General features: G+C 35.4%; 1 protein-coding gene, 1 long non-coding RNA gene and 1 pseudogene across 2 annotated transcripts; all 3 read left to right on the top strand.

Moving 5' to 3' along the window:
- Positions 1 to 1,638: 1,638 nt before the first annotated feature.
- LOC124451579 lies at positions 1,639 to 2,428 on the top strand. Its single transcript, XR_006950547.1, has 2 exons — positions 1,639 to 1,696; positions 2,248 to 2,428. It is a non-coding gene; the product is annotated as an uncharacterized LOC124451579 (long non-coding RNA).
- Positions 2,429 to 2,932: 504 nt separating this feature from the next.
- Positions 2,933 to 10,588, top strand: LOC124451288 (annotated as a pseudogene).
- A 136-nt stretch (positions 10,589 to 10,724) lies between these two features.
- Positions 10,725 to 14,054, top strand: LOC124451287 (brefeldin A-inhibited guanine nucleotide-exchange protein 1-like). The gene is made up of 7 exons (XM_047001910.1): positions 10,725 to 10,772; positions 11,217 to 11,278; positions 11,398 to 11,453; positions 11,517 to 11,675; positions 11,970 to 12,112; positions 13,247 to 13,412; positions 14,035 to 14,054. Exons 1-7 carry the CDS (start codon positions 10,725 to 10,727, stop codon positions 14,037 to 14,039), a joined length of 639 nt encoding a protein of 212 aa, XP_046857866.1. The 3' UTR covers positions 14,040 to 14,054.
- Positions 14,055 to 15,621: the final 1,567 nt, after the last annotated feature.

Here is a 15,621-nt window from a genome sequence, read left to right as displayed (position 1 = left end):
GCTGAGGACAATGAAGGAGTTGCATATGAGTCAGGTAGCTTTTAAACCCTGTATAATGATATGAAAACTTTACTATAACTTTAACTTGACTTTTCTCTATTTCGTTATTTTTTGTGTCACCAATACTTGTGACACTGTAACTTTGTAAATATTTATTGTAGAAGCTTGATATTTTGTATATTTATTTAGTACAATATAATCTAGAAACTGACATTTTCAAATTTTATAATTTTCCTCATAGATGAATTATTTCTGCACTTTTTTCCGAAAAAATGGTGGGTTAAAACCCAAAATATCTGACAATTCAATAAATCGGCTGTTAAATTTTTATAAAAAAATTTGTAGAAAATTTAAAAATGTCATTCTCTAGCTCAGATTATTGGCTTTTTAAAAATGTATTATTTGTTTCATTGTGATGTCTTGTTCTTGAGATATCATGTTAATGCTGTTAGTTAATTATGGGCTAATTAATGGCCGCCATAATGGATAATTAGTGTAATTAGCAACTTCCTGAATTTTTTTTTGTGCACATCATTTTCTATCACCTTACTCATTCAGAAAATGTTATTTTCACTTTAAAATTTTAAAAATAAAAAAAGTTGCTATAGAGGGGGTGACCACCTTAATAAAAACTTAAACTGTGTTTGCATTAGCCTGTACAAACGTGCGTATCTGAGCTACATCAATTATATCAATCAAAGATAATTTGCAAATGAATCATGAATACATGTTAGATAATTTACAAGTTGTCTGTTTCGTATTACTATTATCTACAAAAGAACTAAGAGATGTTTTTTTGGTTTGTACAGCCTTATGCAAACCTTGAGACTTTAGTGAACTCTCTAGCTGGTGCAAACCATCAACTTTTGGTGTAAAGCTTGCACTGACATTGTCTCCAGTTCTACCAAATGTTTCTTCCGTTTGCTTAACCCTATACAACAATTAAGCATCTTTTATTTCCAAATCCCATCCTATATACAGTCTTCACAATCCTCTTGTTCTAATTTTCTTCGTGGGTGTACAAGAGGTGAGGTGTGACCTTTCCCTTACTAATTATCAATATACCAACAATTAAATTTTTGATTTTATCTTCCTGTCATCCATTAATATCCATTCATATTAGCCATTAATGTCATTTGTGTCCATTATTTGTGTCCATTAGTGCTTTTTTTTGTGTCGTTGATATATATTTAAATTACGACTGTGAATTGGCTTTGTCGAATATCTTTCAAAGATTGATCAATGATTTGTCTAAAGTTGCCCAAGGACGTCAAGCTATTGAATTAGGAGCGACATCAGTAAGTTGATGAATATGTTTCAAAATGTTTACTTCTCTACATTCTCTTGTTCATATCTATGCCACTCGAAAAGGATTGGAACGTAGTCTATTATTATGAAAAGGACTGGGACATAGTCTATCAACATGGAAAAACTGGAGCATACTCTAGCAACATGAAAAGGACTTAAACATGTCTCTAATATTTTGTGCTGATAATGTTAATTATAATACATCTTTTTATCACGTTTTTATATGAATAGTATCAATGTCGTCTTATTTTTATATGATTTTTCCAGGTTCAAGAACGCAGTATTCGTATCAAAGGTCTGGAATGTCTCGTTTCTATTCTTAAATGTATGGTAGAATGGAGCCGGGATCTTTACTTTAAACCTGATTTTCAGGTGGACGATAATTTTGGTAAGTTTTAACATCTTTATGAAATTAAAGAAACTCGCATGTAGCGAATATAAACTTAATATTGTTACACATTTCGATACGTTAGCGCTTTACGATCCATTGTGCCCCTCTTTTGATATCGGCTACACTGACGATTTTTGTCTCCATCAAGATTCCATCTTTCTATACTCTGTATCCCCTATTTAACCAAGTTACTCCATTATTTTCTTATACACACGTTAATATTCTTAATCGTAACTAGTTGTTCGACAATTGTAGTTAACCTCTCAGGATCTAAGTTATCCCTTAGTTATCTTACTTACCCTTGGTGGTCTCGCGGTGGATCAAGGCTATATCTTAATGTTTATAGTTACTCATTATTGACCCATGCTACCCTCAATGTTCTAGTCTATCTCTCAATAATCTATACTATCTTCCCTATCATCTAGGCTATCTTTTGATGATCTATGCTAACCTCTTAATGATCCATGCGATCCCTTATTGATCTCCAAATCATCATAGTTATTCCTCAATACTTCTGTTTAATCTCTTCCATATAAATTTCCTGACAGATCTGGTTGATGGTGCACCAACAATTTCTCGAAAAGGAAACATCGAGGAGAATGAAAACAGAGGGGAACCCGGTGATTTACAATCTCAAAAAACGGGGGTAGTCAGTCGTCTCTTAATAGTACAAAAGCCATCGATAATGCTGAAGAATTTGAGAGTCTTAAACAGAAGAAGGAGACGAAAGAAAAGGGAATTCAATTGTAAGTTTGGCCAACAATTTTGCTTCTCTTCTGTATTTTTATTCAATTTTACGATTTACTTTACGATTTAACAAGAATCCATCACAAGGTATAAAATTCCTTCAATCTGAAGGTCTCCTTGGTGAGACAGCAACCGAAGTCGCTCAGTTCTTACACACTGATGATACACTAGACAAGGTGATGATCATTTCAGTTTATCTATATCCCTTGCAATCCTTTTGTTTATGATACACTCGACAAAGAGATGATCATTTTACTCCATTTATATCCCTTGCAATCGTTTAGTTTATGATACACTTGACAAAATGACGATCATTTTAGACCATCTATCTCCCTTGCAATGCTTATGCTTCATTTCACATGATGTTGTCTTCTTTCACTAAAGTTTTCATTTTGTCACATTTGCACGCTATCTCTGAGGAATTTGTAGAAACATTAAATGTTGCTTTGGATTTTGACCCAGTGTGGCGTTTTATGGTTTTAGAGTATGATTGGCGAGCTGATTGGTGATCCAGGACAGTAAGTATGTTTTTTCACATCTCACTCGCGTGACAATCACGTGAAAATCACGTTAAGACGTTTGATTTTCATCTTAAGTATTTATTTCAACATAAATTGAGTCAAGAAAAGTTGATTATGTTAATTTGCCATGAAGCCCATGGATGGTTTGCTCATGATACATGAAATAGTAAATCAGAAAATTTAATCGTAAAATCAAGAATGTTTAAAATATGTTTAAGGTTGCATTAAACTCCGTGTAAAAGGACAAAAGCTGTTTGAAACTAAGCATTATCTTCAAATCTCTTGGTTATTTTGTCCATAAAAAACAAAACAATTTTTTAAATGCTCAAAATTTCTCTTTCCAGTGAATAATATTAACAGAATTCAGTAAGATTTGCTACTGTTCAAAATAAGCAAACAATAGTAGACTTAGATCTATTGTTCGTCATGTCCTCAACTGTTCGTCAAATCCTCAACTGTGCGTCATATCCTCAACTGTTCCTCATGTGTTCATATACTTCTTAGATATGAACGGGAGATAATGTACGCCTATAAAGATCAGTTGGATTTTACTGGTACCAATCTTGTGCAAGCTCTGCGATTGTTCTTACCTAAATTCCGGCTTCCCGGTGAAGCGCAAAAGATCGATCGACTCATGGAGAAGTTTGCGAGTAGGTTCTGTGAAACGAACCCAAAGTAAGGGCTTGATTTGTGACTTGTTATCTGTTGTTTTACATCTCGCGTTGCATGCTGGTTCGTGAAACTTACGAAATGACTTTTGTCTATGAACCATGTGTTAATTTTTTTTCATTTAACATCAACAATAATTTAGGACAGGTTTTTGACGATTTTTGGTTTTTTTTAAGTATTTTCTCATCGAACTTTTATTATTTGAGTTTTGAGGACTGCAATTTGCTGTTAGATAGATGTAAAGTGAGTTGTTTGAACCAGGGAGTATTGTTACATGTTTGTAGATGTAGATCGTCCAGGTTTGTAGAGTCCTGAGAAGGACTGTTGTTGTTGATGTTGACTGACGTTTCTACAACCTTACTCATGTACAAACATGTCTAGATATAGCTAGGTTAGACTGTCTACGATAAACTTTTTTTTATATTTATCATTTATATTTTAGTTACGATGTGTTTGCTAGTGCAGACGCTGCCTACGTTCTGGCTTATTCTATCATCATGTTGACTACTGATCTACATAGTTCACAGGTTACACAGACTTACTTCATTTGCAATGGTTTTCTATAAAAGTGGCTTTATGTCTATGATCACGTGACTCCATTGTGGTCACGCGAGATTTTCATGGCGTTGATATGGAGCCTTCATTGAAATCACGTGAAAAATTTGCCTTTAGATGCGAGATCGTAATCACGTGAAATTTTCTTTCAAGTTAAACGGAAGATAACAAAAGAGCAGTACATTCAAATGAATCGTGGTATAAATGACAGTAAAGATCTTCCATCTTAATATCTTGAAGCAATTTATGATGATATTGCACAGAATGAAATCAAGATGAAACATACACCAAAAGTGAACAGTAGATACGATGCTACATGTATGTATTGGAACATTAATACGAGAATCAAGGCTTAACTGAAAAAATTGTACAGATTCTAGGTTAAAGGTCTTGACTGCGAAATGTAGAGTCCTAGCTCTGAGATGAAGGTGAAGGTTTTGAGATGGAGATGTTGGTCTGGAGATGGGTGTATAATGGATATTGTGATGTTCGGTGTTGGTCTTAAGAGAGCTCCAATGCATTTTCATGAAACTAAAGAGATTTTTTATTGTGCTTCCACTTAACAGATTTACAAAGTGAGAAACATCGTCGTATGTTGTATTCTATGGAAATGGAGTAGATGGCGGAAAACGCCAAAACACAAATGGAAGACGTGAGTCATATTCAGACGGATTTTGTCACGGCGACACAGATTGGTCACGTGAAGACAATGTTCAAGGTACTGGGGTGGAGTCTGGAGGATAATGTTTGTGGTGTATGTAAGGATTGATTAACGAAGCGTTATTTGTGATGTCAACTTATACGGACAGTGCCAAGTACGGGGGGCGTAGATTCCAAAACATGATGACATTCATCTTAATCTTGTTAAAGAAAAGACTTAGATTTTATGTAATGAATGTTTGCGATGACGAAGAGTAAATATGTTTGATAATCTAATATTTTAGCTGACCAATGAATGATTTCACTGGATTTTGTATTGAGATAATCCACTACTAAATGAAGATATGATCTTCGCACTTTGCTGGACAATTTAAGCAATCGTCTCAGGACCTGAAAAAATCAGGTGACTCAACGGGATTCGAACCCTTGACCTCTGCGGTGCCGGTGCAGTAATCTGACCAACTGAGCTATGAAGTCACACAGTGGTGAGCAGGTCAATATTGTTGGGCTCATGTTTTCTCGTGAAAGGAATGTCGTATGAATATTTTATTCCTTTCACGAGAATTCCTTTCACGAGAAAACATGGCATTCCTTTCACGAGAAAACATGAGCCCAACAATATTGACCTGCTTGTGTTCAGCACTGCACCGGATGGTCGAATCTTCACTGATTTCAGTGTTTGCTAAATGTCAGCAAAGTGAAGATCTATCTTCATTTAATTTCAAACACCGCACTGCATAAAATATTCATAATCCACTACATTAGCTAAATCTACTTTTTACAACCCGCCCCAGTCCCCATTGTTGACCATTTTGTTTTGTGTGTTTAAGGTTGCATGGAGTCCGTTTCTTGCCGCGTTCAGCGTCTATCTACAAGACAACGACGATCCTTCTGTTGCTTAATTTTGTCTTGATGGAATCCGCTGTGCAATACGAATATCTTGCATATTCAGCATGCCTGTAAGTTGATAAACACACAACATTCTGTTTATTTTTATATATTTGGGTATGAAATAACGACATTAATGTCTCTGCATACCTTTTCATCCCTTGGTGACCCTTTCCCGGACATAAATATATATTCAAAAATATGTTGAATGTTGAATTGTTGAAATTTATGAATATATTTACGTAGTTACATACACGTCGTGTTCTTTGCGTGTTATATGTTCAAGGTTTAGATGATATTCATATGTATACAATAAAAACAGATGTTTGTTTACCTTTGAATTAATTGTCTGTTTGTGTACATATATGGATATATCAGGATGCATGTGAATGTGAAATAATCTTTACTTAAAAGTTTTTCAATGATTACAGTTAGTTATAATGATGTTAGGGAATATGAATGGAGATTCTTTACCATTAAGTTCATTTTTCGATACTCATAATAACTCTTTTCACATTGTAGTTGGAAAGAGATGCTTTTGTACAAGCGCTATCCAGGTTCATTTTACTTACTGCGACCAGTGGCACGCATATTCATGAAATGAAAACGAAGAACATCGAGACGATCAAGACACTTCTTACCATCGCTCAAACGGATGGTAATTGCATCGGGAAATCTTGGCTCGAGGTAGAGAGAATCATCTAGCTATACATTATGGTTGGTGTTTACGACTGAAAATATGATCGATTGTTTTTTTTCATCAAAGGAAAAAGTCTAGGTCTTGTCTGTAGTGAAAACTTCACGATATTGCTACAGTCTTTACTTTTCATTTTTCTAAGTGCTTTGTTGACCGTATTCCATACCATTCATCAGAGAATCGTATCACAAATGTACATCTGTAATAAATATGCATAAGAAAATAAGTTTTTTCTCAAGATATTTTTTATTTGAAGATATTTTCTACGTATGTATTTAACGTTTATGTTCGTCTTGTTGGACACTCGTTTTCGTTGCTCAAATGCTTGTTCCGCTCGGCGCATCTTTTTACGTTTCCCTAAAGTCATTGTTTTCATTCTAGATACTGAAATGCATTTCCCAACTTGAATTGGCTCAACTTATCGGTACTGGTGTGAAAACGCAATACCTTCACACGGCGTCCAGCGGTGTTACTAATTCACCCACAGCATTCACCGCAAACAACAAGACATCTTATGATATAACCTCAGGTTGCTTCTAACATTGTTGTGACGCTCGTAGAAAAATGTCAAATCCTAACGTTAGGTGCTTTTCTTTGCTTGTATTTCTATGAAGGTCGGATGCCTGTTGCCGCTGACTCGAAAAAAGCTGCCGGCTCACAGGAAACTATTGGGGAGACCGCTGCACAAAGTGTTGTCGTTGCAGTTGACAGGTAACGTTTACTTTAATGATAGCTATGTATTTTGTGACCTATCTCCCACCCCAGGGGCGAAGCTAGAACGTTAATGCAGGGGGAGAGGTGAATATTCATATATATGGTCATATATTCCACTGTGACCAACTAATTTCTTTTCAAATTAAAATAGCTTTTAAACCAAATCAGTCAGGCAAAACTAAATACATGAATATTCACCCCTACCATCCAGCGTTCTGGCTTCGCTATGTCCAAATCCCTATTATCCCAAATCCCAGAATCCAAATCCTAATTTTTACAAATCCCAAGTATCATTATCTCCTGTATCCAAATCTCAAAATGTTTTCGTTTTTCTCCTAAGTCGATTTCGTGGAAGGTTTACGTCAAGTCTCGGAAGTTGAGATTTCCAATCCTACAACGATACGTATGTTTAGTCTGCAGAAGATCGTAGAGATTACTTATTACAATATGGGTCGTATTCGGCTGCAATGGTTACGAATATGGGCTGTGTTGGGAGATCATTTTAACAAGGTTAGCGAGTATTAACGACTAAGATTGTATCTTGATATTATGGATAAAAATATCACGTTGTTATGATGTACTCAAGTATAGTAACAAGATAATCGTTGTCTCCAATATTCTATCAACTAAACTATCAGATCAACTGTGAACTATGATGATATTTCAAAACACAGTTCTAGTTTCTTTCATATCTCAAGTATAAAAACAAGATAATCAATTCCTTCATCTTCAATGTTCTACCAACTATGGTACTTCTCCATCTTAGATAATTTATGTGCCATTTTAGTGTGGTTGTAACCGTAATGAAGAAGTTGCGTTCTTCTGTGTCGACTCTTTGCGACAATTATCCATGAAATTCTTGGAAAAGGGCGAATTGCCAAATTTCCAATTTCAAAAGGATTCTCTCCGACCCTTTGAATACATAGTGAAGAAAAACAGGTAATTTTATGCAGGAGTCAATTCTGTCAGAAAATGTAAAGTTTCCTGCAGCTTGAAAATCTTTCTATCAAATAAACAAAATTTGTGGCAGACTTTGCAGATTCTTTTTTAAGTTGGAATTTTACGAAGGATTTTACAAAGGAAGTCTTTCAATCAATCGCTCTGTTTTGTCTGCTATTATTCGAAGGATTTGATTAAAATTCTTTCTTCTATATCTTTATAAACTTGGCAACAAGGACTGCAATTTTCAGTCTACGATTTGCTTGAATCAACAACTGGATTTTTCACATTTTAGTTCCTCCACAATTCGTGATATGGTCGTACGATGTGTCACACAAATGGTGCATTCGCAAGCCGCAAACATCAAATCTGCTTGGAAAAATGTTTTCTCCGTTTTTCATTTGGCTGCGTCCGATCATAATGAAGGAATCGTGGAACTCGCTTTTCAAACAACAGGTTTGTAGTTTAAGGAAGGAGCTTTTTCTTCTAATCTTACCACCGACCTGTCTGTTGTGCTCTTGAATTTGAATATCATTTAAGTAAATGTGTTTCTCGGATGTGACAGAGAACTTCGTTTATTTTGCAACAAGAATTTTATGTGTTCGTTCTTTTCCATGGTTATTCAGTCATATTCGTATAGGTTTTTGAGGTAAACGCCAAATTTGTTTCTGAAAATCCTTTGGTACGACCATTGCAAATCTACTTTCTTTTCACCTTTGAAATGATTTAAAAATTTGAAAAATCACATCAAAGCTAACCACTTTGGATCAAATGAAATCCAAATCATCTATTTCAATCGCTTTTTCGTGTAGCATTTTCTAATCGCGTTTGTTTTCTTCTCTTTTATAAACAGATGTTTAAAGACTACGGAGTAGAGGATGGTGGGCTATCAGAGGAGGACAGAATCTGGGTGAAAGGCTGGTTTCCAGTCCTTTTTGAGCTTTCGTGTATCATCAACCGATGTAAACTAGATGTCAGAACAAGGTATGGTGGAAATATTGAGTTGTATGTACTGTATAGATTAGTATGTATTGTATAATTTAATGTGATCTCCTTTCCATCCTTCAAATAGAGGCCTAAACGTGATGTTTGAAATCATGAAAACATACGGGAACACGTTTCTCCAACATTGGTGGCGTGATGTGTTTAAAGTCGTGTTTCGAATTTTCGACAACATGAAACTACCAGACAGACAGATGGATTGGCAGGAGGTTAGAAAACTGTCATTATTGTACTCTTATTTTATGGCAAGCGTCACTTCCGGCGAAATGTCGCGCTTTGATTGGCTCAGAAACATTTTTGCTGGTCCATTATTCTCCGAAAGGCGTAGTTTATAATGTGTCGTTATTGTGGTCTTATTGTCTATGATTGCCAGAAACACGCATTATATCGCAAAAAGCCAACTTACATACACGACTATCCAGTTCCACATGGAATAATATTCATTTCATGTGTTCACGTCTATCCACCTTCATTCCTCATTCACTCATCCATTTCAATTGTGTATCCACTCCATTGAACTAAAATACATGGAACGCTACCTGTAATAGAAAACCGTAGTAATTTTTTGAAGCCAAATTTTACACCCAGACACGCGTGTGTAGTTCAATCAATTTTCACTCCGCGAGAGAATCTCGAAACACTAAAGACGTGTCTGGGTGTAAGATTTGGCTTCAATTATTTGCTTCATGTAGCGTTCCATGTATTTTAGTTCAATGATCCCCATATCCTCTATTTCTTATTCACTTCTATCCACTTTCATTCTACAGTCACTTCATTCTGTATATCTACTCGTATTCACTTCATTCTCTATCCATTCTTATCCTCTTGCATTCCCTATTCACTTACCGATTTCATTTTGTGTAAACGATTTGTACCAGTATGGAAGGTTTGAAACACTCGTTTGTGAAAGTTACCCACCTGTAAAGAATGCTTTTGCCTTTAAATCAGGAGGGAGTAGAGTTAAACTGCGTGAAGGTCGTTTCCTTTACAAAGAATCAAGTCCGTGTATACGGTGTTGTATTTCCTCGTCATAAAATTAGACATCAGCTGTTTTGAAATATGTGATGTTTTTTTATAGAAATCAGAATGGATGACAACAACTTGTAATCACGCTCTATATGCTATCATCGATGTTTTTACTCAGTATTTTGATATTCTTTCTGAAATTCTTCTTGATGATATGTATGGCCATCTAGAGTGGTGTGTCAAAAAGGTAAGCTTGAAATTATTCAACGTGTTTGTGCTTGGCATTTGCCTTGGTGATTGGTTCGTTGTGTCAGAGTTTGTGATTGGTTTGAAGTATGAGAGTGTGTGATTGGTTTGAACTATGAGAGTTTGTGATTGGTTTGGTTTGAGGTACATTGGTATAAAAGAAGTATCAGAGTTTCTTACAGGTTCGACTGTAAATGCTTTGTAACACCATGTCTTGCTTTGCTCGTTCATTCAATACTTGTCTTTATATAACGAGCAGTTAGCGAGGTCTGGTACCAATTGTTTGGAATATTTCGTCATATCCAATGGCAACACGTTCTCCGAAAACGTTTGGGAAAAGACATGTCAATGTGTAAAGACGATATTTGAATCAACCGTACCTCACGAACTATTGAAATGGAGACCCGCTGACCAACAAGTAATGAGTCTACCCACACCCGATGTCACTCCTGCGTCATCACCACTCAAGGTAAGTTACACTTAGGGCCTGATTTTATGGAGGAGGGCTGGCCCGAATAGCGAGCTAGCCAGATGAATTCAAGGGATTGAAAAGAGCCAAAACTTCAAGGTTATAAATTACAATTGTTTGCGAAGCGCCACACGTCATTTCGGTTGTAATTCTTAAATTATGGCAAATTGGTTGTTTTAATTTTAAATGTTTTGCGTATTTATCAAATTAGAATATTGTGAAATTGCTTAAGAAGATTTATCTGATGATAAGTATTGAATCGTTTCCATTTACAAAAATGATTTAACGCTTGGCTGAATCCCGGCTACCGGGATCATGTAATCCGCCCTTTAGTATTTTTTATGATGTTTTAAAGCCCGACACTTTAAAATTTTAGACATACTTTCATAACTATTCTGTTTTTTTTTATGTATTTATTACCCTTGAAATTGACGTATATTGTAGATAATGTCACCTGTCGACCTGGAGGATGATATCGTGCCCAAATATCCGAAGATAAATAAAAAGTTTGTGAATTCTTTTAAAGGAAAATTTTTGCTTCAATTGTCTCCATGATTATAAGATTGGAAAATATTTCATGGTAAGCTAAAGCTCGCATATTAAAAAAGCTCATTTAAACCAAAAGCTCATATGAAGCAAAAGTTCGCATATTGCAATATAGCTCGTGTGAATCTTTAACTCGTATGGACCAACAGCTTGCATTCTTTGAGTAACAATTAAAAATTTTTCCGTATTATTTTTCAGATGAGGACGAACAAGATGGTCAGCAATCGTCAAAAAGTCTGAATGAAACGGAGGAGGAAATGCCTCAAGAAACAGTTGAAGAAACCAAAGAACAAGACAGCATTAGTTTACATAGTACGCCTAGTTTACGATTTGAACCTGTCGAAGAACACGAACCAGGTAACTATGTGTTAGAAATCAATTGAGATTAATAATTTGTTGTCACAGCTTGCTGCCATTTACGTGTTTAATTTACTTTGGTTTGTTGGAAAGGCGTAGCAAAACCTATAATTGATTTATGCGTTTGAAAATCTTCTAGTAAGATAAATTAACCCTTTATTTGGCATATTTTTGCTGACAAATGAAAAAATCGTTTGAGCGTGAATACGGAAATGTTCAACCAACACCCGAGTGACATTTTTTAATTTTTTCATGTATGTACTTTAACGTCGTAAAATCATCTCATTATTTTAGTTGTGAAGACTGAGAGGATGCTGTTCAATTCATTGATCATTAAGTGTGTCGTTCAATTGGAACTTATCCGAATGATCGACAATGTCGTCTTTTTCCCAAGCACCAGCAAGCGAGAAGATGAAGATACTACGGCTGAATTACAGGTCAGTTGTAATTACGGTCATTGTTGGTAATACTGAGATAAATCGTTTTGTCGTAATGTTTTTGTACCAGAGTTCCCCTTGGTGGCATAACAAAGTTCTTAGCTGAAGCACAGAATATGTAATATACAGAAAGGTCACTTGTGTCTAAACCTTTGATGTTTTTGTCCTCAAGCATATTGTGACGCGCATATCGACTGCCATTATTCTAGCAAGATATTTAGGGCTTTTCACTTGTTTCCAAACATTAAAATGAAACGACGTCATTTCTTATATTGAAATATTTTTAATTTCATTACGAAGAAATGACGTCATGTAATTGTAGGGGTTGGAAACAAATGAAAAACCCTAAATATATCTTGCTGGAATAATGGCGGCCATGAGGACGCTGTGCACACTTGAGTGGCCCTTCTGTATAATTATTATTCTGTGGTTGTAGGGGTGGGGTGGTCACAAATTCATATATGCATCTCTTAATCTGTAAAGAACAATTGATTTCACTGGAAGTTAATACAGCAAAACATGAATATGTGAACCTCCCTATTTATCGAGTTCACAACTGGTTCCTCCTTCTTTAGACACGTAAAAGTTTCAATAACTTTCCTCAAGAGACTTTATAGAATAAACTTTTTCCTTGGGTTGAATTCCTTAAAGTTCCTTATGTGTTGTATGCAGGCTTGTAAGATCCTCTTTCACCTGACTGGTCAAACTGATTCTCTAAATCACCTGCAATTGTGTAATAAATCCTCTTTCACCTGATTGGTCAAACTGATTCGCAAAATCGCCGGCATTGGTGTAAAAATAGCCAAATTGCACGAGTGCTATCTTGATAAATACACTATTATATACATAATGGAAGTCGGACTATTTAGTTAAAAAATATCCATTTGAATACCATATGTAGCTACAACCGTGTTTTTCCAGAGAGTGATTGTCAACCATAATCCAATCAAATGCGCTCTTTGAGGGTTTTGCATCTTGGTTTTTGACGTTTATTTACCCAGAGCTGAACTTTCATACAATTTCATGTTTTGACATTGTTATAAGTAGCAACGATACACTGTAGTCAGAGTTGTTTACTTTCAATAATCGTACATGTCTCATTATGATTGGTGACTTAGTTTTTCATCGTTTCAGTGTCTCAACACTCCTCGACGAACCGCTAAACGAAAACACGACGGACTGTTTCCACATCTAACCTCTAACCAGCTGTTTTTGTTGTGGGAAGTGCTGGAGAACTCGTATGAGTTTGCTAAAAGCTTCAATTGTAACAACGAGCTGAAGACGGCGCTTTGGAAAGCTGGTAAACGTTTCATTAATATATTGTAGCATTTGACACGAGCGACACATTTTTGTACAGTTTCTATTTGAATTGAAAATTAATACACGAGTAAAAACATCACATTCAAAACGTTCAAGCAAAAAGGCAAATTTGTGGCTGTCTTTCCTATTAGAGCACCCACTCCAAAAGCTGTGCATGTCTGTATACCTAGACAGCCACATGCAGCGTGACCAAGTTTCTTTACCAGATTTGGTCGTATGAGCTTAAACTCTCCTCCCCCCCTTTTCTTAATGTTGCATCTACATAAAAGAGGTGGGAAATTCTAAGGTCATTAGACCAAGTCTTGTGAAAGTAAAAAACATTTGCTTTTATGGTTACACTGCACGCATAGTTTTTTCTGATAAATAAAGATTGAGGACACACAAGTGATGATGATGATGATGATGAAACTTCATTAAAAGAGGGTAAACACGTGACACAACAAGTGTGAAAAAACTTGTGGCCCTCAAACTAACAAACTACGAGATTAATTACAATTTAAAAACCAGAATTACACAAGACTAAAAATACTAAAAAACTAAATAAAAGATTATTCTATGAGCATATCTGAATTATTTTTATCATAAAGTTTCTTTTTAGAAAGTGTAGCTGATGAAAGTTTACGCATAGTAAGAGGTAGACTGTTCCAAAATCGACTTGCAGTAGCAGCAAAAGATCGCCCACCATCATTTTGTCTCTTCATTTTGGGTAAACAAATAGTTAAGTCTTTATAACGAGTATTTCTATTGTGGCGACTGGCATTTGTTGGTAGAATATCATTAATATAAGATGGACAGTTACCATAGAAACGTTTATGACAAATCATGGCCTTTCTAATTTCCACTTCCTTACTAAAAGGTATCCAGCCCAATTTGGAAAAGAGTGGAATACTTCTATCGCGTGTTGAGGCATCTAGAATTACGCGAGCTGCTCTCTTTTTGTAATTTTGTAATTTGATCCAAGTTATCTTTTGTTGTATTTGACCAAACACAGCTACCAAACATCATAGCAGATTTAATAGTGGCATTATAAAACGCAATGCGTTCATCCAATGGTAGATAATATCTTAACTTTTTAAGAAGGCCAATTCGTTTGGCTAATTTGGAACATAGCTTATCAATATGATTTGAAAAACTTAGGTCTTCATCTAAAATGATTCCCAGAAGCTTCTGGTGGGAAACCTGCTCTAACATATTCCCATTAATATGAACACACAATAATGTAGATGAATTTACCAGTTTCTTTGCAATTCTTTTTTTCCAGTGATAAGCATAGTTTTTGATTTTGTAGAGCTAAGCACCATTAAATTTTTATTTGCCCACGAGTTCAAATTAGTTGTATCCTCTTGTAATATGCGTTCAATAGAGGAAACATCTGAGTAATGATTAGATTTAATAAGAGTGGTATCGTCAGCAAAAATATTCGTTGAGGCGTTTTTTATTGATTTAGGCAAATCATTAATAAATATGATAAACAACAGGGGGCCCAAGACTGAACCCTGTGGTATACCACGATCAATAATAGTTGTAGCAGAGGAGACGCCATTCACTGACACGTATTGATACCTGTTTGACAAATATGAGTTGAACCATTTGATGGAATCAGTACTAAGACCACAGGCTTTAAGTTTACCCAAAAGTAGTTTATGATTCACCATATCAAATGATTTTTTAAAATCACCAAACAGCAAGCCACTAGTATTGTCATTATCAAGATCAGATAATATCTGATCAACAATTTTAATAAGAGCCGTTTCAGTAGAATAGCCATTCCTAAAGCCAGATTGAAGAACATAAAACATGTCGTTGGATTGAAATTCGCGAACCAAACAATTATATACATGACGTTCAAGAACTTTGTAAATTATCGGTAGCGTAGAAATAGGTCGATAATTATCTGGATCTGTAGCATTTCCATTTTAAACAGGGGAAAAACTTTGGCTGTTTTCCATGACTGTGGAAATTGACACGAAGTAATACAATGATTGAAAAGCTTTGACAACGACGATGAAATAATTGGGGCAGCAGTCTTCAAGATCTTTACACTAATATTGTCTGGACCATTTGCTTTTGATGAGGGAATATCTTGAATTATTTGAATAACCTGCTCAGCACTTATTTCAGGAATATCTAAACTCAAATTGCCAAAAGATAAAAAATCGTTATCATTTATAACAGTGGTATCATCTAAA

Source organism: Xenia sp. Carnegie-2017, unplaced genomic scaffold, assembly GCF_021976095.1.
Source record: "Xenia sp. Carnegie-2017 unplaced genomic scaffold, XeniaSp_v1 HiC_scaffold_24, whole genome shotgun sequence".
NCBI lineage: Eukaryota > Metazoa > Cnidaria > Anthozoa > Malacalcyonacea > Xeniidae > Xenia > Xenia sp. Carnegie-2017.
This window is presented reverse-complemented; position numbering and strand designations above follow the sequence as displayed.

What these genes read in the sequence shown, in the direction of transcription:
- LOC124451287 (XM_047001910.1), top strand. Translation starts at nt 10,725, where the DNA reads ATGAGTCTACCCACACCCGATGTCACTCCTGCGTCATCACCACTCAAG. An exon ending in CTGCGTCATCACCACTCAAG is followed by an intron (nt 10,773 to 11,216) that starts GTAAGTTACACT and finishes CGTATATTGTAG; the next exon opens with ATAATGTCACCTGTCGACCT. An exon ending in TATCCGAAGATAAATAAAAA is followed by an intron (nt 11,279 to 11,397) that starts GTTTGTGAATTC and finishes TTAAACCAAAAG; the next exon opens with CTCATATGAAGCAAAAGTTC.